We start from the raw sequence: 25,815 nt of genomic DNA, 5'->3' as shown, positions 1-25,815 counted from the left end.
GCGCCGTCAGAGGCGCGATGCAACGCGCTGAGGTTAACGGAGTGATGAAGGCTCTGCGCGCGCGGTCACCTTGCGCCCAGTGACGCCCGGACCGGCTCTGATCTGCACACGTGCGCGTTCGGGCTCGGCTCGGGTCCGCTGAGCTCGTTCAGTGTTGTGCTGCTTCCTGAGAAGACCAGGCGTTTCGAAATGGCGCGCTGAAACACACAAAGGCGCCGCTCGCAGTTATTTATTTATTTTTGTTTATTTATTTTTTCCCGGATTGTCTGATCGTCTCGTGCGACGCCCCCCCATTCCCTTATGCATACATGCGTTCCACGAGGACGGGACGCTGCCCGTAGTCTCTCACCCCCCGTGCTGATGCCCTACGGCTGCTAGGGGCCAACAGGGTGGCGGGTGGCGGGCGGCGGAGGGAGGGAGGTACCCGCCATGGGCCAGGGCGACGACGAGGAGCGCGTCGTGCTGAACGTCGGTGGCGTGAGGCACGAGACGTACCGCAGCACGCTGCGCACGCTGCCCGGCACGCGGCTCGCACGCATCGCCGAGCAGGCGAACGGCGCCGGCCACGACTTCTTCTTCGACCGGCACCCGGGCGTCTTCGCGCACATCCTCAACTACTACCGCACGGGTAAGCTGCACTGCCCGGCGGACGTGTGCGGCCCGCTGTACGAGGAGGAGCTCGCCTTCTGGGGCATCGACGAGACGGACGTGGAGCCGTGCTGCTGGATGACGTACCGGCAGCACCGCGAGGCCGAGGAGGCGCTCGTGAGCTTCGGCGGCGCGGCGCCGGACATCGCGCACAAGATCGAGGTGGAGGTCGGCGAGGGCGCGCATGAGGTGGCGGACGGCGACGAAGGGGCCGAGATGACGCGCAGGCTCGCGCACGGCGACGTGACGGACAGCAGAAACGGGCGCTGGAACCGCTGGCAGAAGAAGATGTGGGCGCTCTTCGAGGACCCGTACTCGTCCCGATACGCGCGGGTGAGTGAAGGCGGAGGGGTCGGACTGTGCACGTGTGTGTGTGTGTGAGTGTGTGTGCGCGTGCTTGGAGGATGGGAGAGAAGTGTGTAACTAATCAAGGGCTACACTCTAAAGACACGGTGGTTTATTCTAGTATCAGCTGAGGCTTCCTGGAGTATTCTTTCGCACCCACTGTCCTATAAAACCTTACACACTGTCCAGAATTACTCTCAAGAATTAGTCTCAAGTGACCTACCACATTAACCTAAACTGTGTTAGGTATTATAGGACACTGTGGTGTGGTTACCTAACACACTGTCTTATATGTCTTATAACACTCTGTATCACTAATTACCTAATACGCTGTCTTATATGACCTAACACTCTGTATCACTAATTACCTAACACACTGTCTCATATGACCTAACCCTCTGTATCAGTAATTACCTAACACACTGTCTTATAAGACCTAACACTCCATCCATCCATCCATCCATCCATCCATTATCTTCCGCTTCTCCGGGGTTCAGGTTGCGGGCAGCATCCTAAGCAATGAGGCCCAGACCTCCCTTTCCCCAGCCACTTCCACTAGCTCCCCGGGGGGATTCCGAGGCGCTCCCAGACCAGCTGGGCTATATAGTCGCTCCAGCATGTCCTGGGTCTTCCCTGGGGTCTCCTCTCAGGTGGACTTGCCTGTGACACCTCCCGAGGGAGGCTCACCCTATCTCTAAGGGAGAGTCCAGACACCATGCAGAGGAAACTCATTTCGGCCGCTTGTATTTGCGTTCTCATTCTTTTGGTCATTACCCAGAGCTCATGACCATAGGTGAGGGTGGGAATGTAGATCGACCGGTAAATCGAGAGCCTTGCCTTATGACTCAGCTCTTTCTTTAGCACAACAGACCAATAAAGAGCCCGCATCGCTGCTGACCCAGCACCAATCCGCCTGTCAATCTCCCGCTCCCTTTTACCATCACTCGTGACCAAGACCCCAAGATACTTAAACTCCTCCACATATGGCAAGAGCTTATCCCCAACCCAGAGAGGGCTCTCTGCCCTTTTCCGCCTGAGAACCATGGCCTCAGATTTGGAGGTACTGACTCTCATCCCGGCCGCTTCATACTCAGCTGCAAACCGATCCAGCGAAAGCTGAAGTTCACGACCTGATGTTCCCAATAGGACCACATCATCTGCAAACAGTAGCAATGTGACCTTGAGGTCACCAAACCGGACACCATCCCCTGACTGCGCCTAGACATTCTATCCATAAAAATTATAAGTAGAATCAGTGACAAAGTCCAACTATCACTGGGAACGAGTCTGACTTACAGCCGGCCATGCGAACCAAACTCCTGCTTTGTTTGTACAGGACCTGAATAGCTTGTAGCAAAGAGCCATGTACCCAGTATTCCCAAAGCACCTCCCACAGACTACCCCGGGGAACGGGTCGAATACCTTCTCCAAATCCACAAAGCACATGTGTACTAGTTGGGAAAACTCCCATGAACCCTCCAGAATCCTGGAGAGGGTGAAGAGTTGGTCCAGTGTTCCACGACCTGGACGGAACCCGCACTGCTCCTCCTGAATCCGAGGTTCGACTGCAAGCCGGACTCTCTTCTCCAGTACCCCTGCATAGACCTTACCTGGGAGGCTGAGGAGTGTGATTCACCTGTAGTTGGAACACACCCTCCGGTCCCCCTTTTTAAAAAAGAGGCACCACCACCCCAGTCTGCCAATCCAGAGGCACTGCCCCCGATGCCCACACAATGTTGAAGAGGCGTGTCAGCCAAGACAGCCCCACAACATCCAGAGCTTTGAGGAACTCTGGATGGATCTCATCCACCCCTGGAGCCTTGCCACCAAGGAGCTTCTTAACTACCTTAGCGACTTCGGCCTCAGTTATGGACGGGCCTATTCCCGTGTCCCCAGACTCTGCCTCCTCACTGGAGAACGTGTTGATGGGATTGAGAAGGTCCTCAAAGTATTCCTTCCATCGCCCAATGACGTCTCTAGTCTAAGTCAACAGCACACCATCTCCACTATATACAGTGCTAGTGGCATACTGCTTTCCCCTTCTGAGTCGCCTGACGGTTTGTCAGAATCTTTTCGGAGCCGACTTAAAGTCACTTTCCAAGGTCTCCCCAAACTCCTCCCACACCTGGGTTTTTGCCTTGGCGACGACTGAAGCCGCAGATCGTTTGGATCGTTTGTGGTGTCCCACAGACCAACCATGCCTGGTAGGACTCCTTCTTCAGCTTGACGCCGTCTCTCACCTGGGATGTCCACCACCGAGTTCGAGGATTACCGCCCCGACAGGCACCAACTACCTTGCGACCACAGCTACAGTCAGCTGCTTCAACAATGGGGGAGCAGAACAAGGCCCATTCTGAGTCAATGTCCCTCACCTCCCCCAATATCTGGTCAACGTTCTGGCAGAGGTGTGAGTAAAAGATCATTCTGACAGGTTCTTCTGCCAGACGTTCCCAGCAAACCCTCACTATACGTTTGGGCTTGCCTGGTCTGACCGGCATCTTCCCCCACCACCTGATCCAACTCACCACCAAGTGGTGATCAGTTGACAGCTTAGCTCCTCTCTTTACCCGAGTGTCCAAAACACATGGCCGCAAGTCCGATGACACGACTACAAAGTCGATCATTGAACTGCGCCCTAGGGTGTCCTGGTGCCATGTGCACTTATGGACATCCTTGTGTTCGAACATGGTGTTCGTGATGGACTGTAGTTTGCACACAAGTCCAAAAACTGAACACCACTCAGGTTCAGATCAGAGAGGCCATACCTCCCAGTCACACCTCTTCAGGTCTCACTGTCATTACCCACATTAGCATTGAAGTCCCCCAGTAGGACAATAGAGTCTAGAGGAGGAGCACTTTCAAGCACCCCTCCCACGGACTCTAAGAAGACTGGGTACTCTAAACTGCTGTTTGGTGCATAAGCACAGACAACAGTCAGGACCCATTCCCCAACCCAAAGGCATAGGGAAGCTACCCTCTCATCCGAGTCGAGGTGCTATAAGAAAGCCCACACCTGCCCGCTGCCTCTCACCGTGGGCAACTCCAGAAAAGAATAAAGTCCAGCCCCTCTCAAGGAGATTGGACCCAGCGCCCAAGCTGTGTGTTGAGGTGAGCCCGAATATATCTAGCTGTTATCTCTCAACCTCACGCACCAACTCAGGCTTCTTCCCCGCCAGTGAGGTAACATTCCAAGTTCCAAAAGCCAGTTTCAGCAATCGAGGATCAGAACGCCAAGGCCCATGCCTTCGGCCACTGCCCGATCCACATAGCACCGAACCCCTACTACTGCCCCTCCCATCAGTGGTGGGTCGATGGAAGGGGGGACTCATGTAGCTCCTTTGGGCTGGGCCCAACCTGGCACCAGGCCTGGCTCCAGGGTGAGTCCCCGGTGACCCTAATCCGGGCAGGGTACACAAGTCCTTTTTCTTTATTTTCATAAGGGTATTTTTGGATCACACTTTGTCTGACCTGTCACCTAGGACCAGTTTGCCTTGGGAGACCCTACCAGGAGCTTTTGCTCCAGACAACATAGCTACTAGGATCATTCAAGCATGCAAACCCCTCCACCACAATAAAGTTGTGATCCATGAAGAGGGACCTAACACTCTGTATCACTAATTACCTAACACACTGTCTCATATGACCTAACAATCTGTATCACTAATTACCTAACACACTGTCTCATATGACCTAACATTCTGTATCACTAATTATCTAACACTGTCTCATATGACCTAACACTCTATATCACTAATTACCAACACACTGTCTTATATGACCTAACACTCTGTATCACTAATTACCTAACACACTGTCTTATATGACCTAACACTGTGTATCACTAATTGCCTATCACACTGTCTTATATGACCTAACACTCTGTATCACTAATTATCTAACACACTGTCTTATACGACCTTACACTCTGCATCACTAATTACCTAACACACTGTCTTATATGACCTAACACTCTGTATCACTAATTACCTATCACACTGTCTTATATGACCTAACACTCTGTATCACTAATTACCTAACACATTATCTCATATGGCCTAACACTCTATATCACTAATTACCTAATACACTGTCTCATATGACCTAACACTCTGTATCACTAATTACGAAACACACTGTCTTATATGACCTAACACTCTGTATCACTAATTACCTAACACACTGTCTTATACGACCTTACACTCTGCATCACTAATTACCTAACACACTGTCTTATATGACCTAACACTCTGTATCACTAATTACCTATCACACTGTCTTATATGACCTAACACTCTGTATCACTAATTACCTAACACACTATCTCATATGGCCTAACACTCTATATCACTAATTACCTAATACACTGTCTCATATGACCTAACACTCTGTATCACTAATTACCAAACACACTGTCTTATATGACCTAACACTCTGTATCACTAATTACCTAACACACTGTCTTATATGACCTAACACTCTGTATCACTAATTACCTAACACACTGTCTTATATGACCTAACACTCTGTATCACTAATTACCTATCACACTGTCTTATATGACCTAACACTCTGTATCACTAATTACCTAACACACTGTCTTATACGACCTTACACTCTGCATCACTAATTACCTAACACACTGTCTTATATGACCTAACACTCTGTATCACTAATTACCTAACACACTGTCTTATATGACCTAACACTCTGTATCACTAATTACCTATCACACTGTCTTATATGACCTAACACTCTGTATCACTAATTACCTAACACACTATCTCATATGGCCTAACACTCTATATCACTAATTACCTAATACACTGTCTCATATGACCTAACACTCTGTATCACTAATTACCAAACACACTGTCTTATATGACCTAACACTCTGTATCACTAATTACCTAACACACTGTCTTATATGACCTAACACTCTGTATCACTAATTACCTAACACACTGTCTTATATGACCTAACACTCTGTATCACTAATTACCTATCACACTGTCTTATATGACCTAACACTCTGTATCACTAATTACCTAACACACTATCTCATATGGCCTAACACTCTATATCACTAATTACCTAATACACTGTCTCATATGACCTAACACTCTGTATCACTAATTACCAAACACACTGTCTTATATGACCTTACACTCTGCATCACTAATTACATAACACACTGTCTCATATGACCTAACACTCTGTATCAGTAATTACCTAACACACTGTCTTATATGACCTAACACTCTGTATCACTAATTACCTAACACACTGTCTCATATGGCCTAACACTCTGTATCACTAATTACCTAACACACTGTCTCATATGACCTAACACTCTGTATCACTAATTACCAAACACACTGTCTTATATGACCTTACACTCTGCATCACTAATTACATAACACACTGTCTCATATGACCTAACACTCTGTATCAGTAATTACCTAACACACTGTCTTATATGACCTAACACTCTGTATCACTAATTACCTAACACACTGTCTCATATGGCCTAACACTCTGTATCACTAATTACCTAACACACTGTCTCATATGACCTAACACTCTGTATCACTAATTATCTAACACTGTCTCATATGACCTAACACTCTGTATCACTAATTACCTAACACACTGTCTCATATGACCTAACACTCTGTATCACTAATTACCTAACACACTGTCTCATATGACCTAACACTCTGTATCACTAATTACCTAACACACTGTCTCATATGACCTAACACTCTGTATCACTAATTACCTAACACACTGTCTTATATGGCTTAACACTCTGTATCACTAATTACCTAACACACTGTCTTATATGACCTAACACTCTGTATTACTCATTACTTAACACACTGTCTACCACTCTGTCCTGTATTACTCTACACAGTCTTATATGACCTAATACATTGTATTTCTTATTACTTAACTCACTTTCATATATGACTTAACACACTGTCCCATATTACTAACACACTGTCTTATATGATCTAGCATATTCCCCCCTATTACTAACACACTGTCTTCTGTCTTTTATGATCTAACATATTTTCCCCTATTACTAACACACTGTCTTCTGTCTTTTATGATCTAACATATTTTCCCATATTACTAATACACTGTCTTATATGATCTAGCATATTTTCCCATATTACTAACACACTGTCTTATATGATCTAGCATATTTTCCCATATTACTAACACACTGTCTTATATGATCTAACATATTTTCCCATATTACTAACACACTGTCTTATATGACCTAACATATTTTCCCATATTACTAACACACTGTCTTATGTGATCTAGCATATTTCCCATATTACTAACACACTGTCTTATATGATCTAACATATTTTCCCGTATTACTAACACACTGTCTTATATGATCTAGCATATTCTCCCATATCACTAACACACTGTCTTATATGATCTAACATATTTTCCCATATTACTATGGGAAACCATAGTAACATACCATATTTAACATACCTAACACAATAACCAGTAATGCCTAGCTCTGTATGGTAATACCTAACACGTTGTCTTATATGACATAACACAGTGTTCCATATTACATGTTACCTAAGTTTTAAATGACCTAACACAGTCTTAATGTGTGTGGTAGATCAATGCATAACATTGTCTCATATGACCTACATATTTTCACATGTGGCCTAATGTGTCTTCTGTGTCCTAACACCTGTGTAACCTAACACTGCCTTCTAGTCCTAACACACTGTCCTCTTATTATCTGTTGAGCCATGAAGCTTGAATCCCCCTTTGGTGTGTTTTCTGATTACAATACAGGAAAATAGCAGATATGGAAAATAAGAGCCAAAATAGCTAAAGGGAACTGCCCTTTACTTCATAAACTCTCATTTCAGCATTGAATGACCTTGACGAAGAATCTGTCAATATCTCTTACTTACTATAAGCTGCATGGCAATGATGAAGCAACACAGTGATAACTCATAGATAAGCATCAACACTGACTAACCAGTGAGTAATCTTGACTGTGTCTCATGTTTATTCATGCCTTGTGTCAACCAACGCTTTGAGGCTTCAGGTGTTTGTAGGTGTAAACTAGCATAAGGTGTAAATCTTGTGGCTTAATAAGAAATTCCACTGATTTTCCAAAACATCTGCATTATTAAATTGTTAGATATAATGGCTTTGTTTAGATTGTTTAGATGAGTTTGTTTAGATGTACACAATGTAATTCAGAGTGGTTTAGTGTGAGAGGCCCAGTCCTAGAGAAAGCGACCAAGTCAGAATTTTTCAAGGGTAGCAGCCGGCGCCAGACCACTGAAATGTTTAATGCCTCTAAAAGCTCCCTCCCAGAACTTTATTAAATTAAGTGATTACAGATTCGCTGGCTAATCCCCAAGACATTGTTTTAAGAAAATATTTTGTCCTAAAATAATATCCATTAATTCGTGGAGAGGTACTTGCAGTCCATTGTAAGGCAAAATAGTACTCAAAGAAAATTTTGGGGGTTACCATTATTTTGTCATCATCAACATTACATAGAAAAAAACTCAGAAGCCACATGTAGGTTAATTGATTGTTTTAGATAGTAAATAAAATGGAAATATTTGCACTGTGGAATTCAGGGAGTTTCACATCTGAATGACTGTTTACATCTAAATGGTTTAATTATGAAATTTTAAAAACTTATATGAATCCCCCTGTAGGTTTTGGTAATACGGCTTCCTCACATCTGTAATTGTGAAGACAGGTCTTGTTCTGTCTCTGAGAGTTCTGCCACTGACTGCTGTTCATTCACTTTGATGTGATACAAGCAGCAACCTCAACCCCTGGAGCAACACACACACACACACACACACACACACACACACACACACACACACACACACACACACATCAAAAGATGAGCTTAAGTCTCTCATTAATTTGTTTCAGCTGTCAGGCTCATGCCCAGCCAATCCTTGCACTGATATCCCAGCATCACTCTCACCATGAGGCCAGTAAGCTCTTAAACACATCTGAATGTGATCCCAGCATTTACACAAGTTTTGGCAATGAGGTTGAAAACAGGTCAGTGGTGTTTATGCTGACCCAAAGCTCTGGCACAGAGAAAGCACAGGATGGCAGGCCTCCAGACTCAAAGTGTGTTGGCTGTGGGAAAAGCTGTACATAGCTTAATCGTGAAAGTGAGGGTGTGAGAGAGGAAAGTTACTTAGACAGAGAGATAAAAGACAGAGAGATAAAAGTGATGGCAAGAGTCAGAGATGGAGAGAGAGATGTTTGTGGGTCTTACACAGAAAAAACACTGGCCCAGGCTACTTGCATCTGCTCCAGGATGATAGTGGTGCTGCTGGGCTACTGGAAGGAGATGTTTTATTAATTTGGCTGTGACTAGGGCTGTCCTGCTCCACTGCTGGGAGCCAGGCTGGTCTGTGTATGCCTGCCATGATCGAGAGCTGCTGGAGCTCCTGATAACACTGCAAAGAATGATGAACTGCCTGATCTGAAACAACCAGCAGCAACCTAATGAAGTCTTCTCACTTCACTAGAAATAAAATGAAGCTGTTGTTTCTGAATGTACTGTTTTTCACTGCTGTATCCATGCACTCCTGAAATAGAAAACAGAAGAACATACGGTTCCTATGTCCTGTCAAACATCACTGTCGCTGAGGCTGAAGTATCATCTCTGGTGTCAGGACAGTGGACGTTTTTGGGCTTTTTGGCTCCTACATCCTGCATCAAATATGCATTTGTTCAGAAGATGAGATGCTAACTATGTATTTTTTTTACTGAGGCTTTTCTAGATGTAATGCATTGCCCCTCAGGATGGAAGCCAAGTATGAAAAGTGGCGACATTTTAAGCTGTGGATGCACTGCAGAGCGCCTCCAAATGCAGGAGCAATCTAATCTCTGCATTTTGTGGTTGATGATTTTAGGAATCTTTGAGGCACCTTGTGTTAAGCATCCTGCATATGTCGATATTACTGGTCTAAGGCGTTTTCTCACTCTGAAAGAACTAGATGTGTTTTCCTGAGTTAATTTAATTGTGTGCAGTTATTTTTAGTCTCCCTCCATCAAACTGTAGGTCTTAATTACATTAACGTGACAACTCAATTACCTGCTGCAATCACCACTGACGTCTCCTTATCTCACTGTAAAGTATGGAAGCCTTAGAGAGACGTGTCCAGTAGGGTTTATCACTTGTCTTGACCATCAGTACATCAAAGAAGGAAAACAGGAATCAGGAGTGCCGATCAAGGCCTCAGCAGCGGCTGATGTTCTTGCACGGCATCTCACGAATTCTTCTTACCATTACAATGATAATAACATTTAAAGGTGTGCGAGAAAAAAAATCATGATATCAGGAAACCGCAACTGAATACCTTCCTTAGTGGTGCTACCTGTAGGTTTAAGGTAAATGACCAAATACTTTAGACCAGAGTATTTTCCCAACCCGATCCTCAGGGCCAATGGTCCACATCTTAACTCACAACATATAGATGAAGAAAAACTTGATCACCTTAAGGACCGGGATGGGAAACACTGCTCTAGTTTTAATCATAGTGCATGTTTCTCTCTCAGAGGATGGGCAGAGGGTAATATTAAGGGAAGACCTAGTGCTGAAATGATGACAGAACAATACTGTAACACAAAAGAGGATCAGATGAAAATGCTACGCTGTCACAGTAAAGGAGAATGCCAGCTTAGTTGCACTTTGAAAGTTTGCCAGAAATCTGACACGTTTAAGAGACGTTTGACATTGTTTTCTGATGTTTGCTTTGTATGTTCAGAGGTATATTACCCCAAGGCCTGATGTTTTTGAAATCACACTTTTTTAGGAATGTTTTGGGATTTTCACTGTATTATTAGCATAATTCTGTCAATAAGAATGTAAATAAAGCAATTCAGAGTGGACTGATGTGAAATGGTTCATTGAATTGCAGAGTCAGAAATTCTTTACAGTGATGGTGATACTATTCCAAGTAGGAACCAGAGGTTGCATAAATATAGCTGTATTATCCAAAACGACCAGTGAACCTACTCCAGTGGTCACCAAACCTAGTCCTGAAGATCTACCTTCCTGTAGAATGCAGTTCCACCCACAATCTGCCACACCTCTTCAAGTTCAGTAACGTCTTCAGAAGTTCTTGATTGGCTTGCTCAGATTATCTTATGTAAAGAGAGGCAGCATGTTAGATGCAGGTTGGAGCCAAACTCCAAGACGAGGATTGGTGATCACTGATCTACACTGTATTCTGAGTTTTAATATGTAATTTAAAATGTAAATAAGTGGTAATTCTAAAAAATAAATGTTTGGCAGGATGGCCATGCCTGAAGTTCCTCTTTCTTCCAATATAATATCCTAAAAATTTTAATCTCTACCTTGAGTTTGACATGAGTTTCACCACTCAATTTCTTTCCTGTTTCTTGGTCTTATCTGTCAGTCCTACCTCTGCTAATCAAGGGGCGTCAGGACCTCTACCTTAAGCAGAAAGGGCCCAAAACCTCTACTACAACTGTATTTTAAAGGCATGGTGAGATCTAGCAGCGTTTTCTTTTGGTTCTGTTTTTCCCGACAGTACTGTGCATATATCTCTCCACCTCGTTTAATAAAATGTATTTTAGGTGGTGCAGCCATTCCAATCTCTAATACAAAAAAACATTCCAATCTCTAGCACAAAATGCCCATTCATGGATTTTCAAATGATTTTTTAACTGCTTTTTTCATCCAGTTAAACTATTTGTATACAAAGAATGGATTTGATTAGTTCAGATTACCCTCCGTGTAGGACAGCTGTTTGAGAAATTGACAGAATTTGCTTTTAATGTTCTAGAGAGTTTTGGTTTTACTGCACAGGCAGTGTATATATTTGTATAAAATGGTCAGTTTGTGTGTTGGTCAGCTTGTGTGCATGACAGGCTATCTAGTTTGATGTGTGTGTGTAGAGAGAGTGGTTGATTGAAGACTGGCCTGAATGTTGGCTTGTCCAGACTTGCCCTCTCAGTAATTATCCTCCCACATGTCACTCATTAGCCTGCTTGGCAGGAGTGTACTTGTGTGCATGTGTCTGTGTGTGTGTGTGGTGAGAGGGTAAACAACACTCAGCATCAGCAGCACAACATCCACTGAAGAACTGTGAGGAGGCAGAGATGAGGTAGAACTTTCCAGTATTTCAGCATAGAATAAAGCACAATGGATTCTACAGTTGAAATATCTGCAGTTGATGGTCATGATCAGTAGTATGTCTGCAGCTGAAATGAATGGATGTTATACATCACTGGGCATGATGGACATATTCTGTGCCTCACAAAGCACCAGTCAGCAGCTTAGCACTGACATGAACTGGATGGTCATCAGCTTTAACACTGTAGAAGGGCACATCACATTATGACCACACCTGCCGAGGTCATTGCTGTAGCACAGGCCAAGCAAAAGAGGAGCGGAGAGAAATCTTAGATGATATCTATCAAACATGAATGATAAAATGTTTCAAATAGCACTAATACAATAATAATAATAATAACTATCTATCTTTTCATACCAGAAGCAGCTCATAGTGTTTTATTGACAATTGATAAGGTTTAACAGTAATAGAAAACATTTAAGTTGAGTTTTCTTTTGTTGTAGTTTCTGTTTGGTAACTATCATATAAGGGGAAAAAATACAATTTGAGTGTTAATGTAAGAAATATATGAGTGAAACAATGAATCACTGCCATAGATCAAGTTAAAATCAAATGAAATAATCAAATGAAACAATTAAGATGAAATAAGACGAATAAAGTACCTTTTAGGTTATAGTCTGTTGGAACTGTGATATTCATTGGGCAACAGAACACAAGAGGGCGTGGTTTGGGTGCAGATCATCACAGCTGTGTTGTTGTTTGTGATAACACGTGATCTTGAGTGTTCTGTTGTTTTTATACAACAGTTCTGAAAAATAAATAAAAATATAGAAATAAAGAAAGCCCCAACCACTGTATCAAATGTGCTTTAATATTGGCAATATTCTTCTGCCAAAACAGAAATACCCTTTTGCGGATAGAGCTATAAAATTGTCACACTATCAGGTTCATCTTTTTCAATATTTGTTAAATTAGCCCGAATGTCATTTTATTCCAGTTAGTCTGTAAAGCATTTCGGAGCACATCATGTTTGCTGAATAGTATTCTATTAACTGACACAGTTTAGTTGTTCTGTTGTCACGGCTGCCAACTGAAAAGCTTGCTTAGGGGCAGATTTGAGATCTGTTCTTCGGAATATGACTAAACATGCCGCAGGTCAAACATTATCCTTTAGAAGCTATCTACTATTTAGATTTTCTGTTTTTGTATTAAAGAAGAAAACTAGAAAGTTGTGGTGTCGTGTAAAGCGAGACTTCTCCTACTGTAGCAACGAGGGCTCAGTAACATGATGGCGCAATGTTTTCAATGCAAAAGAAATACTTTGCTCCTCACAAAACAGGCCATGTTTATCACATTTGGCAAGATACTTGAAAAAGACACTCCTCCTCAGTCAGCAGCTGAAACTCTGAGAGCTTTCAAATGAGCTGAGTTTGACTCTAGTTTGAGTTGATTTTGGAGATGCGAAGGTTGATGTTTACACCATCCATGACGAAGTATATTGGCTTGGATTCTTGATTGTAGCCATGCCAACAATCAAAGATGAGTCAGTGAGTTCACATTGCCTGAGAAAAAAATAGCCTGTTTGACAAAAATGGGGGAAAAGGGAAAAATAATGTTTGTTTTCCAGTCCAAAAAAAATAAATTTTGTATGCAAGATATTATCAGTTATACGTCATAAAATAAATTACATTGGTTTGATTCCCTGGCTGGGTGACCAGAGTCCTTTCTGTATGGAGTTTGCAGGTTCTCCCTGTGTCTACCCATGTTTCTTAAAGGTGCTCTGGTCTCCTTCCACAACCCAAAGACATGCAGTCAGGCTGCTTGGAGATGCTAAATTACTCCTTGGTGTCAGTGTATGTCTGTGTGTCTGCCCTGTGATGGACTGACAACCTGTCCAGGGTATTTCCTGCCTTCTGCCCAATGAGACCTGTGATAGGCTCTAGCACCCTCTGCGACCCAGATAAGCGGCTTAGAAGATGGATGAATGTGTATTTATTGAGATCCAGATAAATTGCACAAATAAACTGCATAAGCAGATCATGCTAGTTGTGTCAGGGCCTTTATTGTGAAAACAATGTGCTGTTACAAGAGCACAGGGAGGACACAAATCGATTTTGTCATCAGAAATAAGTGAATCTGCCATGCCAGAGCATGTTTAATCAAATTTTATTATGAAATTATTGAAATATACTGTATTCCACAGCAGGTCTCAAAACAGTTCATATTTAGCCACAAGATTAGATGCTGGGCTCCATTTGTGGGAGCCCAAGAAGGAACAGCGCTGGTGATTATGAAACTCTTTGCCATTATCAATTATTAACAGCATTTCTGCTGTCTGTGTGGTCACCCTACAACTGAGGCCTATAAAGATGGGCCTACACCTACACATCTAATGTCTATTTCATTTAACCTTTCCTTTTTTGCCTGTATCATTCCTTCATTCATCCCCTGCCATTGTACCTCTCTCCTATGCTCATTTTTTCCCATGAGTTTCTTTTATAAAAACACCTCTTTCTCATTTTCTCCCTCTTCCTTCAATATGTTCCATAATCTGCCTTCCTCTAAGTCACTTTTTGTGAGCCGATTGTTTCTCTCTTTTCCTTCATTAGAATTTCTTCTCTTTTGGTGTATGCCAATTTCCCCTGCACTTCGTTCTCCTCCCTTCCTGCTTCTGTACTCCATTTCTCCTTTCCTTTTACAATCTAAAGCCGCTCTCTCCGACTGTTCTGTTCCACTGCTTTCTCCCAGACTGAGGTGGCACAGTGCTGCCCTCACAGAGCTGCACAAACTGCAGTCTAAGACCAAACACAGGCTTTCCGCCCGAGTACAGAGACAAGAGGGTGATCCTAACAATAAATGAAAAGTGCCTATTTGTGTGTTTGTGTTTATCTGTGTGTGTCTGTGTCTGAATGCTCAGTGCCTCAGACAAAACACCCTCACTCCCCACAAACGGCCAACAAAGCACATCCAGGGAATTCTGTCTGTTTGACTAAGTACTGGGTGACCCAGTTATAAAGTGCCTGTGGAGGGAGACTTTGTGAGAAGCAATATGCTGTGGAAGGAGCTGAAAACTGAGCAATGTGGATGGCTTTTAGAAGAATGGCTAGGTAAGTGCTTGCAGTGCAAAGTGGTCCCTAGAAGCCCCATTAAATGTGGATATATAATTAATCAATAGCTAATGTCTGCCAATTTGTTGCCAATTACAAACTAATAAAACCTGAGTCTACTTAGGTGGACGAAAAATAGTCCTTTATGTCCTTTATGAAGCATTTATCCAATCTGTGCAAGTGACTGTCATTGCAGGCCAGAGCACTTTGTTTTCATCAGCTGTGAACATGGTATTGTATTTGTATCAGCAGACAACTGCTTTATCAGCACAGGACAGATGTTAATATATGACTGATATTTCAAACTGATATTTGATGATGTACTTGATGATGTGCTTAGGCTAAAAATATATTTGATCATTTTACTGCAATTGTAACTCTCCAAATACATATCATATTTATTTGTAATGCTAATTCAGGTAGATGAAGTCCTCATTTCTACATTTTACAAATGCTTAAGTATCAGCACTAGCACTGCCAGATTTTGGCTCATGATTCCCGTATTGCTGCATTCCTAGTTGTAAACCACCTTGCCATACTTATTCACATCTCATGCTCCAGTGTAAGAGGGGTCAGAGCCCCATAGGGCTCATTGTCTATCTCTTAGACCGGCATATGCTGACCTTGCCAGGGGCATCTTGCAATTCCGGATGAGGGGGCTACAGTTAAATTTAGCCCAGAAAGGTGGAGGGGAGTTGGGCTGGCGCCACTCTGCCATCCTCCGCTGTCCTTGAGCTCAAGCGGTGACCTTGAGTTTCAGCCGCAGCAGCAATAGAAGGAGAAGGGCTTAAGTGACGCACTCCTGTTGACACGGCAGTATTCTGTGGCGCATGGAGAAACTGAACTAGCAACTTTATCCTGGCTGAATTCCTTTAAATTCTGCTGAAACAGCTGTTAGTGGGCAATTAGTATTGCTATGATGGAGCATTTGACCCTTTGCTCTGTTGTCTGTGCAGCTGGGAGAAAATGTTCTTGGAGGAAATGTGGTGGTGAGCTGTTCCTTATTTAACAGAGTATCAGTTGGTTTTTGAGGATTTGATGTCATTGATTCTTAGAATATTCATTCACTCTGAATGATACTCTTTTCCCTGCTCTGCTAACTGTCTTTCTTCTCTTTTTTTCACACAGTGGGTGGCTTTTGCATCTCTGTTTTTCATCCTGGTGTCCATCACAACATTCTGTCTGGAGACTCATGAGGCCTTTAACCCCATCATCAACCGCACCGAGATCAAAGTGGTAGACAATGAAACCATAGAACGAATTTACCCTGAGACTGAGACCATGGTGGAGCTCACGTACATTGAGGGAGTCTGTGTTGTCTGGTTCACCTTTGAGTTCTTGATACGAATCATATTTTGTCCTGACAAGCTCAAATTCGTAAGGAACGCACTTAACATCATTGACTTTGTAGCCATCCTGCCTTTTTATTTGGAAGTGGGACTGAGTGGCCTCTCCTCCAAAGCTGCAAAAGACGTGCTGGGCTTCCTGCGTGTGGTGCGCTTCGTCCGGATTCTGCGCATCTTCAAACTAACGCGGCACTTTGTGGGTCTTAGGGTGCTGGGACATACGCTCCGTGCCAGCACCAATGAATTTATCCTCCTCATCATCTTCCTCGCTCTCGGAGTCCTCATCTTTGCCACCATGATTTATTACGCTGAACGTATCGGAGCCAATCCCAATGATCCCCGCGCTAGTGAACACACACATTTCAAGAACATTCCTATTGGTTTCTGGTGGGCTGTGGTTACAATGACTACGCTTGGCTACGGTGACATGTATCCTCAGACAACATTAGGCATGTTGGTGGGTGCCCTTTGTGCTCTGGCTGGTGTGCTGACCATTGCCATGCCCGTACCCGTGATTGTCAACAATTTCGGCATGTATTACTCTCTGGCAATGGCAAAACAAAAACTACCAAAGAAAAAGAACAAGCATATTCCCCGGGTTCCCCACCTGGGGTCCCCCAACTACTGTAAGTCGATCATTAACTCTCCAAGACCCAGTACGCACAGCGACACCTGCCCCTTGGCCCAGGAAGAAGTCTCTGAGATAAGATACCAAGGTAGGATATCTGTACCTGATTCACAAGAGGAAGTCATTTGCTTTGTAAGTAGGTAGCGGCAGGCAGTGCACTAACAGCAACAGCTCTGCCATTTGCTGTAACCATCAATGTGTTTGCATTACTACAGACAGTGTGAAAAGGTTAGTGCCATAAGTAAGTTAATCACGAATTTGGGGAGTATACAGTTGCATGCAAAAGTTTATAAAACCTCTGGTCACATTATATTTTTTGTTGATCTTTTAAATGAAAACAAGTAAACACATCCATGATTTTTTTCCCAGGATGCAGTTCTCTGTGGTGGATGTGTTCACTTATTTTTACTTAGACAATCAACAAAACGTGTCATTTGATCAGGGGACACCAGAGTTATGACTGCGATGCTGAAATACTGAAATACTGGTTCTTTAGAGTCAAAGCTTTTAGAAGACTTTAAAAGTATTTGTTCTTTTTATATTTAGAATTTCAACGTAAATTTTCCAAATGTTTTGGTTTTGTTCATGAAATATTATGACTATGAATATTATGACTACTGCTTATGACTTTTGTCTTTATTTTGGGGGATTTTAACACTTTCTAATCTAGTACACTATTTAATGTACTGCACTTTTAATTATTCACATATATAATGCTTCTAAATCACTATCATAAAGGTGGTTGTGGATGTACCTTTATGCCCAAACAGAATCCAGGAAATAAGCATTACAGGGCTAGTTGCATATGTTAATTTGAGGCACCTAGTCCATTCCATTTAAATCTAGTTTGAGGCTGAGCTCTAGTCAGCATTATTTTTCTTTGTGTCTACATTCATTTGAACTACAGATGGGTGAATTGGATCCTTCTTGAACTCTTATGAGACTTACAGGTTTATTTTGGGGTATAATAGAACTGTATTCATGTGTAAATGATAATATGATCACAATAAACAGTTAAAAGGAAAATATTAATGACCATAAGATAATTGTTAAAATAAACACTCTAGAAGTAAAAGACCAAATACTGTGCATGTTTAATATTACGTGTATCATACAATTAGAAGATCTAAAATATTCCTAGCTAAAATCTTACGTGTGTCACAATCAGTTGGTGTCAAGAAGCAAGTCGGCACTGGTGAACTTAGCAATGACAGAGCGCTGAAGATTACAGTAGAAGATGATGTAAGAAAAATATCCCTATTTGAGCACTAATCAGCTGTTGGTTATTATACAAATGTTAATGCTTTGGTGAATCAGGCATCTCTCCCTTCATTTCCTCCTCCTGCTCTGTCAAAAACACATTGAGAAAATGATGCCTGCTGTCATCAGATCTTTGCAATTACCAACAGCATCCGGAGTCCTTTCAATTACTCCTCGACTGTGAGCCATCAGACTCAAGCAGCCACATGAGTCTGGCTTCCTGGAGTTCATACTTAGGTAAAATGCTGTGGCTTCCTGATTGCTGTGAGCACTGAATTACTTTAGTGGAGACATTTCAGACCTTGCTTCTAGAGAGCTACACCCTTTTCAGTTCCAGCCCTAATACACCACAGGGAATGGTGAGGAATTGTATATCCGATACATATTTCATGCACATATCTGCAGATGCCAATACATAAACATTTATCAAATGTAGACATTGGGACTCAGTGATACAGAGAAATTTTAATTTATTTCTGTAGAAACATTTATTTCAAGAGGGTAACAAATGCAGTAAAATTAATGAATGCAGAAATTTTAGCACATTATCTCAGTGTTGCATAAACATTCTACTCCTCTGGAGTACAATAAAATATCAGTTCCAAATATTGGCCAAAAATAAACATCTATCCGATGCTGGTACATTTTTAAGCAATTCAGTACTGATATGATTCTGATATCATTGTATGTCCCTAAATTAGGCTATTCAGGGACCCATGAAAATACAGATTATATATACTCCATGTGTTGATGTAAGTAACCTATTGTGAAATATATATACATTATGAAATTGTCCCACTTAGGAGCCCAGAGGCTCAACTAATTAAAAAATTAGAATGGGACACCATTCCTGTCTTTTGTCTAGGGCCCCAGAATGGTTTGAATCAAGCGGGGAAAGCACTAAAGCCAGCAATGATGCGGTCCATTAGGAGCGCAGTTTAACACCATTTTACGTGTAGAAGTTATTCTAAATGTGGCATTTGCACCTGAAGTCTGTTGCTATTATTTCCAATCAAGACCAAAGCAGTGCTAATGTCAGTAAAGCAGGGCATCTTTAGGCTGGAAAAAAAAAAAAGATTAAATCAATCCAATACAAAGCTAAAATATTAGGTGTGTCAAGCTGTATGGTTCCTTGTTAAGAAGCAAGGAGGCACTAGTGTGCTTCGCCAAAGCAAAAAGCCCCGTAGACCACTGAAGACCATGAGAGGAGATGACTGAGGAGCTTCCAGTCATGAAGAAAAACAGTTGAATAATTGTTGAAATAGTTGATTAATAACACTGTCCAGGATACCACAGGCTAAAGCTTGGTGTAGTAAGCTTGTAGACGTCACAGAGAAGATTAACCTGTATATATGTGTGACTATGTCTACGTATATGGTTCACCCACTATAGATGTCAATAACTTCGAATTAAAGCTTTCATTCTACATTTTAGTATCACAGTCAGTGTTGCACTCCAAATCTAGTAGGCTGGAATACAAAGTGAATACAGCTTGTATACTTATGGGTTCTGTATATGACAGATGGGCTGCTGGAGAATACTGGCACTAACGAAGATTTTGAATTCATGTGGAACTTACAGAGGACAGATGAAATGTGTTACTATAATAAGGACATACACAGTGTCATGAGGTTGACGTAAGGTTGACTGTAACTACAATTTTGCTGATGCTGCCTGCAGGCAGTAATTGAGCTAATGCTGTGAGATGAAAGCTCTCTGTGATTGAAACTGAAGTGTGTTGTCTGTCCTTGTTTGTGATTGCAGATTTTAAAGTGAATGGGGAGGCATCTAAAGCAGCTCTGGCCAATGAGGACTGTCCACACATTGACCAGGCTGTGTCACCTGAGGAAGTTTTTAGCCCCATAGACCGTGAGAGACCTTGCTTTCTGCTCACCTCTGGAGAACGGGGAAATCACATAGGGGGAAGAGTAAGGAAGGGTACGTAACCTGCCAGTCACTGTTTGCCATCAGATTACTAAGTGCACGCAAATTGATTACTGTGAAATGGAGCAGCTGTCAATCAAGGTGGCCTTTTTATTAAAGGAAAGTGCTCATTTAACAGGTGGCTTGACCCTTAAGACCTCGCCTTAAGGTTTGAGCAGTAAAAGTTTACAGGTCCATTTATGGAAAACTTTGGTTTTGACCTACCATGTTTCTAGGATGCAAAATGTTCCACTTTCATTGGCACACATTACAGTTTACAGTTATAAACCACACATCCTCTAGGGTTAATATTTTAAATATTTTACTTACTTAACCTACTTTAAGTGGACATGGAGGTGCCCAGTGTCACAGTCTTGAAATTAATTGAGAATTTGTTGTTATTATTAAAGGAAAATAAAGGAAGTGCTTGCCTGATAAGTAGTCATGCATGCAGAGTCACTATGGTGGGTGGTATTGGTGGTGGTGAACCTCAGAGCGGTCCAGCATGGGATATGAGGCATGTGGTCACATGACAAGAACTCAGCCAGTCAGAGGCTCTTAGTTCTCAGCATCCGTTTTAAGACAGCCTGTCACGTGGGTGCACTGCACCACTGAACCAGCATTAATCCGAAAGCAAGATGAGAGAATATTTCATACTAGAGAATTACATAACTCCAAAGGCATGACCCAAAGCTGACTCAGACTGTTTCCTGCAGCTTTAGCGGGATGACACCAATTACATTCGATCCCATTTGATACGGAGGCGAGATTGTTTCCAGGTGTCGCTGTGAAACACGTGACGGCTGAACTCGTTAGGTTCTAATTGGTGCTCTACAGAAGCCTGAAGTTCAAAATTGGAACATTCCAGTGGAAACCATACGGGCAGGCCCAGCACTGGAGCTAAATCATTAGTGAGGCACATGGAGGCACACAACAGATAAAGAGGCAATTACTGCAGATCTGTCCAAAGACGCACATTCAGCAGAGAATCAACAAGAAAGCTACATTTACAGCAAATTACCAAAGGTCTACCCATTTAGGAAATGTATCTTCCCAGAAGAGTGCATAGTGCATCCAATACAAAGTTGTGCATAACAAAAGTTATTTAATGTAGCCTCTTGTACCAAGTACATACACAAAGTTTAGTTTCAGTTTGCTTTTTCGGCAGTTGCCACTATAGAATCATGTAGGAAATAGTGGGATTATTGAGGCATTGCTCCACTGAATAACCTTGTTACTCTGGGCCTGCATAGAGTAGAACACAGCAGAACAGATCATAAAGACAGATTTTGATTCTTACTCATCCGAAGGTGCTATTGGTATGTTTTGTTCTCAATATACAAACTATTCAGTACACTAATTGCAGAACTTCTTGGGGGAAATATTTGCTAAGGAGTTATGTACTGAACTTCACTTGAGTAGCTGATACAATCTAGTTTTGTTGAGCTCACGTGTCTGGCTGTGTTCTTTGGTGTCTCTCTAAAGCTGTGTTGTGCTGGTAAGCACTGTGATACCACCCCATGCATGCAGTAGACAGACTAATGCATAATGCATAGCACGCATGGAGGATGATACGGTTGACTTGGTGAATGGTCACTGTCAACTGGTTCACCATAAACATAACTACATAACAGGGTAACACACTAATGCACCCCTAAGTGCCAAAACACACATCCCCTCTGACACATGCTTAGCCACAAATGTGCGCACACACGAACATGCAATCACATACATCTGGCATTTGAGGCTGCACTGTGGTGTACTGAAAGCCCTTTCTCTCTTCAAATGAAGGTTATGAAAAGCCATGGAGCCATAGCAGCATGTCTGGAGGCGTGGCCTCAGTGTCGGCCCTCCCCTGCAGCCCGCCCTGTCTCATGCAGCAGGCGCACTCCCCCATCCCATCCATCCTGTAGCATGGACAACCAAACTAACCAATCAGAGGCCCCGCTCTGCAGCGCTGCGCTGAGACGCCTGCCCACACTGTGTACCATTCATCTCTCATCAGCCTTCCTCTCTCAGCTCTTCATTCTCTCTCTCTATCAGTGTTTTTCTGTCATTGTCTCGACTCTATTCTCTTGTCCATCTACTCACATCAGGTTATTTTCCATACTGTCTTCCTGTCTGCTCCAGTCCTCTTTTTCTTCCTCTTTCATGTCTTTTTTTCCGTGTTCTCATTTTTTCTTTTTCACTTTTCATCTCATTATGTCTTCTCTTCCATGCACTAATCATGATCTCCCTTTCTCTTTCTCGCCTTCCCCTCCTTCCTCCAACTCCCCTTTCCCCCTCAGTGTTTCTAAGCTGTGGTTTTTCATCAGGTGCTATTGGACACCTTTTTAAAAAAATGATGAGAAAATGGCTATTTCATATAGTTTAGCATTCTGGACGTAACCATGGAGTTTTAAAAAAAAATAACACTAACCAATCATGATTCTAGTGATGCACACGTCACCGACATGAAACTCTGACTGAAGACCTCATTTGCATGCCTTGCATGGGAAACTGAGAAAAAAAATGTAAGTCTTTTGAAAACATGTAAGAACAACTATCTTGTTTTACATCCAAAGCTTCTTTACAGATATATGATGCAGATTTAGTATGAAATCGTTTCAGATGATATAAAGTACATGTAGCATTGAAGACATTTTCTTTGCTCACATTTTTTTCTTCGCCTTTCCCCAAAACTTGACCTTGTGTGCGTTTGAGCACGTGCCGTGTCTCTAATAGTAGCAGTGGTCAGTTTGACCATTCAACTTTTCTTCTTGAAAAAGACTAAAATGCAAATAGCGAAATAATGCACTTTAACTTTGATAACAGTCATCTACCTAAGCAGATTTACTCCACCTTATTCCAAGTATTACTACCAGCTGAGAAACAGGACAGTATGCTTGTTGAGCAAAGTTCAGCATTTATTTTTTCATAAATTCAGTTTCATACCGTCGCAATTGGATTCGCGTCTGTTGTTCTCTGTAGCAAAATAGAACAATGTACATGTATTATATAAGATTATGTGCAGTTGACACACACAAAAAAGGTGTTTTAAAAAGGGTTAAAAGAATGTATGTTCTTCTGGACTTACTTGGGGAAAGGTAAATGCATGCACTTTTATGCAAACAAAAAAAAAATAAGTACAGTATGCGAATGAACCTGTAAATAAAAACCTTGCATGAAATAAATTTTGTATTGAATCGGTGTTTGGACTCTGGTTTTATTTGACAGAACACACATACACGTCACCCTCGTTGCCTGGCAACAAGCTGTGTACCTCCTTTACAGTGGCTTCTCTTTGACCTTTCGCCCCTCTCTGTCGCCGGACCGTCCGTCTCCTAGGCTAGATCCTGGAAGAGCCGCCGTTGTAAACGCGCACTCTTTAATCAGGCAGGCTGCGGCTTTGCAGCGGGCCCCTTGAGAGGTCAGCAAGGTCAAAGAGATCGTATGTGACCTTTGGGGGGGGGAATAAGAGACGGAAAGCAGGAGCGGCGACGACTTTGCCCTGCTTCGCGCTTCACTGGCATGACATCACAGCATTCGAGCATGACAGAAAGTAGCGCAGTCGTTTCGTCCGCACAGCACGCGACAGCCTGTGTTACCATGGTGCGTGTCCACCTGCGTTGCCCATGTCGATGGGTGCTGCTTTCTGGCCTAGCATGGGGAAGGGCATGGTAAACTCGCACGTTTACCATGGATGTCCGGCCAAAGCACACATGTCCATTAGTGGCCATTTCACTTCGCCCCGCACCGGCTTCACGCTGACTCCGCTTGCATGGTTTAGGGGACGCTCCCTCCCCCACCCCCGCCCCACCCCCCTCCATCTGTCCTCTCTTTTTTCTGTGCGTGTTTGTTTGGTGTATTAATATGATTTTCCTTGTTGTTTGCTGTTGTTGTGTTCTCTTCTTTATATGTTTTTTAGAAGCCCAGCGAGTGAGCCGAAGCAGACAACCAACAGAGTCAGTGTGTGTTATGAACCATGGTGTGCCAACCACTATGTGTGTCAGCCATAAAGCCACATCTCCCACCTGATAGCGCTGTGGCGTGTGCGTCTGTGCGCGTGCGTGTCTGTGCACATTCGTACGCATGTGTGCGTGAGCGCGCGTGTGCAGTAGCTCAGCGTTGTTTCGAAGCGACAGAGAACTCAGCGTAGATGTAGCACAGTAGCACAGAGAAGCTGTTGTTGTCCAGCCGTACGTACCTCTGTTCTGTGAGTGATTATTGTGCTGTTGTGCTGTGTGAAGTGCCTCTTGTTTTGGGTGTGCGTGGTACGTGTCGGTGTTGTATATAGTGCTTTTGTGTGCTGGTGCATCGAAAAACGTGACTTCAGTTTTTTTGATCGGGTTCCTCGACTATCTGACGTGAAAATCTGTTTTTCAGTGTTGTAAGATGTTACTCTAGTACGTTACACATCATCTCCAGTCACGACCAAGTAGGGAGCAAGTCATTACTCAGAGAAACGCTTCTCGGGCCGCTACATAACACTGGCATAACCATGCCGTAAACATGTCTTTGAAAGATTATACTTAGTAATATAACTGTTACATTACCATTAGCATCGATGGTGAAGGACAGGTGACCGTGTTTGAACTGTTACATCGCCTGTTGTGGCAAATGATTGGTAGTGACGACATTGGGCCTCATTCACCAACCACTCTTAAGAAGAGATTCCTTCTTAAACACACCGAAGCTTTTTACATTTACATTTACAGCTCTTATCCAGAGCGACTTACAGTTTGACCATTTTTACACAGGCAGGCCAAGGTGGTGTTAGGAGTCTTGCCCAAGGATCCTTATTGGTATAGTGTAGGGTGCTTGCCCTGGTGGGGCACTGAACCCCACTCTACACTGTAGAAGGCAGAAGTGTTAACCACTACACTAACCAACCACTTCTGACATTCACCCATGTCTTCTCTTTTTTGGAACAGAAGAACAGAACCCACACACACAGTTCTCCGGTTTGAGACCCTGTCATGGAAATCTGATGTTTTCTTAGGACGTTTCTCAAGAACTGATTTCAGCAAAAATGACAAAGATATTAGTGAATGAGGCCCGTTTTTATATTCCTGAACAAAATATCGTCATGACAGCTTGACATGGTATGGTTATGCCAGTGACATGTAGCAGGTTTCAGGTGAAGTGTTAGCCACTTTTCCCTTTCTGTTTTCTTTACTACTGTAGCAACTGTATAGTAAATGCCTTTTGCACTGTTTGCACCTGTTCACTTTTACATTCCTTTCAGTAGCACATCAAATAGTTCAGAATCTTTTGTAGCTCAATGCTTAGTAACATTCCAGTTAGTTTGAAGGGAAAATAAGAAACAAAAATCTAGTTTGCGCTTCGCTACTAAAAGATTTGGCCGACACAACAACAGGGCCAAACGTGTTATTCTGAATGAATGCGAAGTCCTTCATTGTGTTTAAGAAAACGCC

General features: G+C 42.8%; 1 protein-coding gene across 2 annotated transcripts; it reads left to right on the top strand.

Annotated features, from left to right (window-relative positions):
* Nucleotides 1-18: 18 nt before the first annotated feature.
* On the top strand, nt 19-25,201 carry kcnc1b (potassium voltage-gated channel, Shaw-related subfamily, member 1b). 2 transcript variants are annotated; one of them, XM_017706665.2, is made up of 4 exons: nt 19-981; nt 16,370-17,303; nt 20,240-20,413; nt 24,306-25,201. In XM_017706665.2, exons 1-4 carry the CDS (start codon nt 430-432, stop codon nt 24,413-24,415), a joined length of 1,770 nt encoding a protein of 589 aa, XP_017562154.1. In that variant the 5' UTR covers nt 19-429; the 3' UTR covers nt 24,416-25,201. The 2 variants fall into 2 exon arrangements, with proteins under 2 accessions (XP_017562154.1, XP_017562153.1); XM_017706664.2 differs by lacking the exon at nt 24,306-25,201 and adding an exon at nt 22,190-23,588.
* Nucleotides 25,202-25,815: the final 614 nt, after the last annotated feature.

The sequence above is a fragment of the Pygocentrus nattereri genome, chromosome 11 (genome assembly GCF_015220715.1).
Source record: "Pygocentrus nattereri isolate fPygNat1 chromosome 11, fPygNat1.pri, whole genome shotgun sequence".
In the NCBI taxonomy this organism is placed as follows: domain Eukaryota; kingdom Metazoa; phylum Chordata; class Actinopteri; order Characiformes; family Serrasalmidae; genus Pygocentrus; species Pygocentrus nattereri.
This window is presented reverse-complemented; position numbering and strand designations above follow the sequence as displayed.

Excerpts from the sequence above, each read along its gene's own strand:
- kcnc1b (XM_017706664.2), top strand. The coding sequence starts at position 430 with ATGGGCCAGGGCGACGACGAGGAGCGCGTCGTGCTGAACGTCGGTGGC. Across the intron at positions 982-16,369 it reads ACTCGTCCCGATACGCGCGG|TGGGTGGCTTTTGCATCTCT; the intron begins GTGAGTGAAGGC and ends TTTTTCACACAG. Across the intron at positions 20,414-22,189 it reads AGGGGGAAGAGTAAGGAAGG|GTTATGAAAAGCCATGGAGC; the intron begins GTACGTAACCTG and ends CTTCAAATGAAG.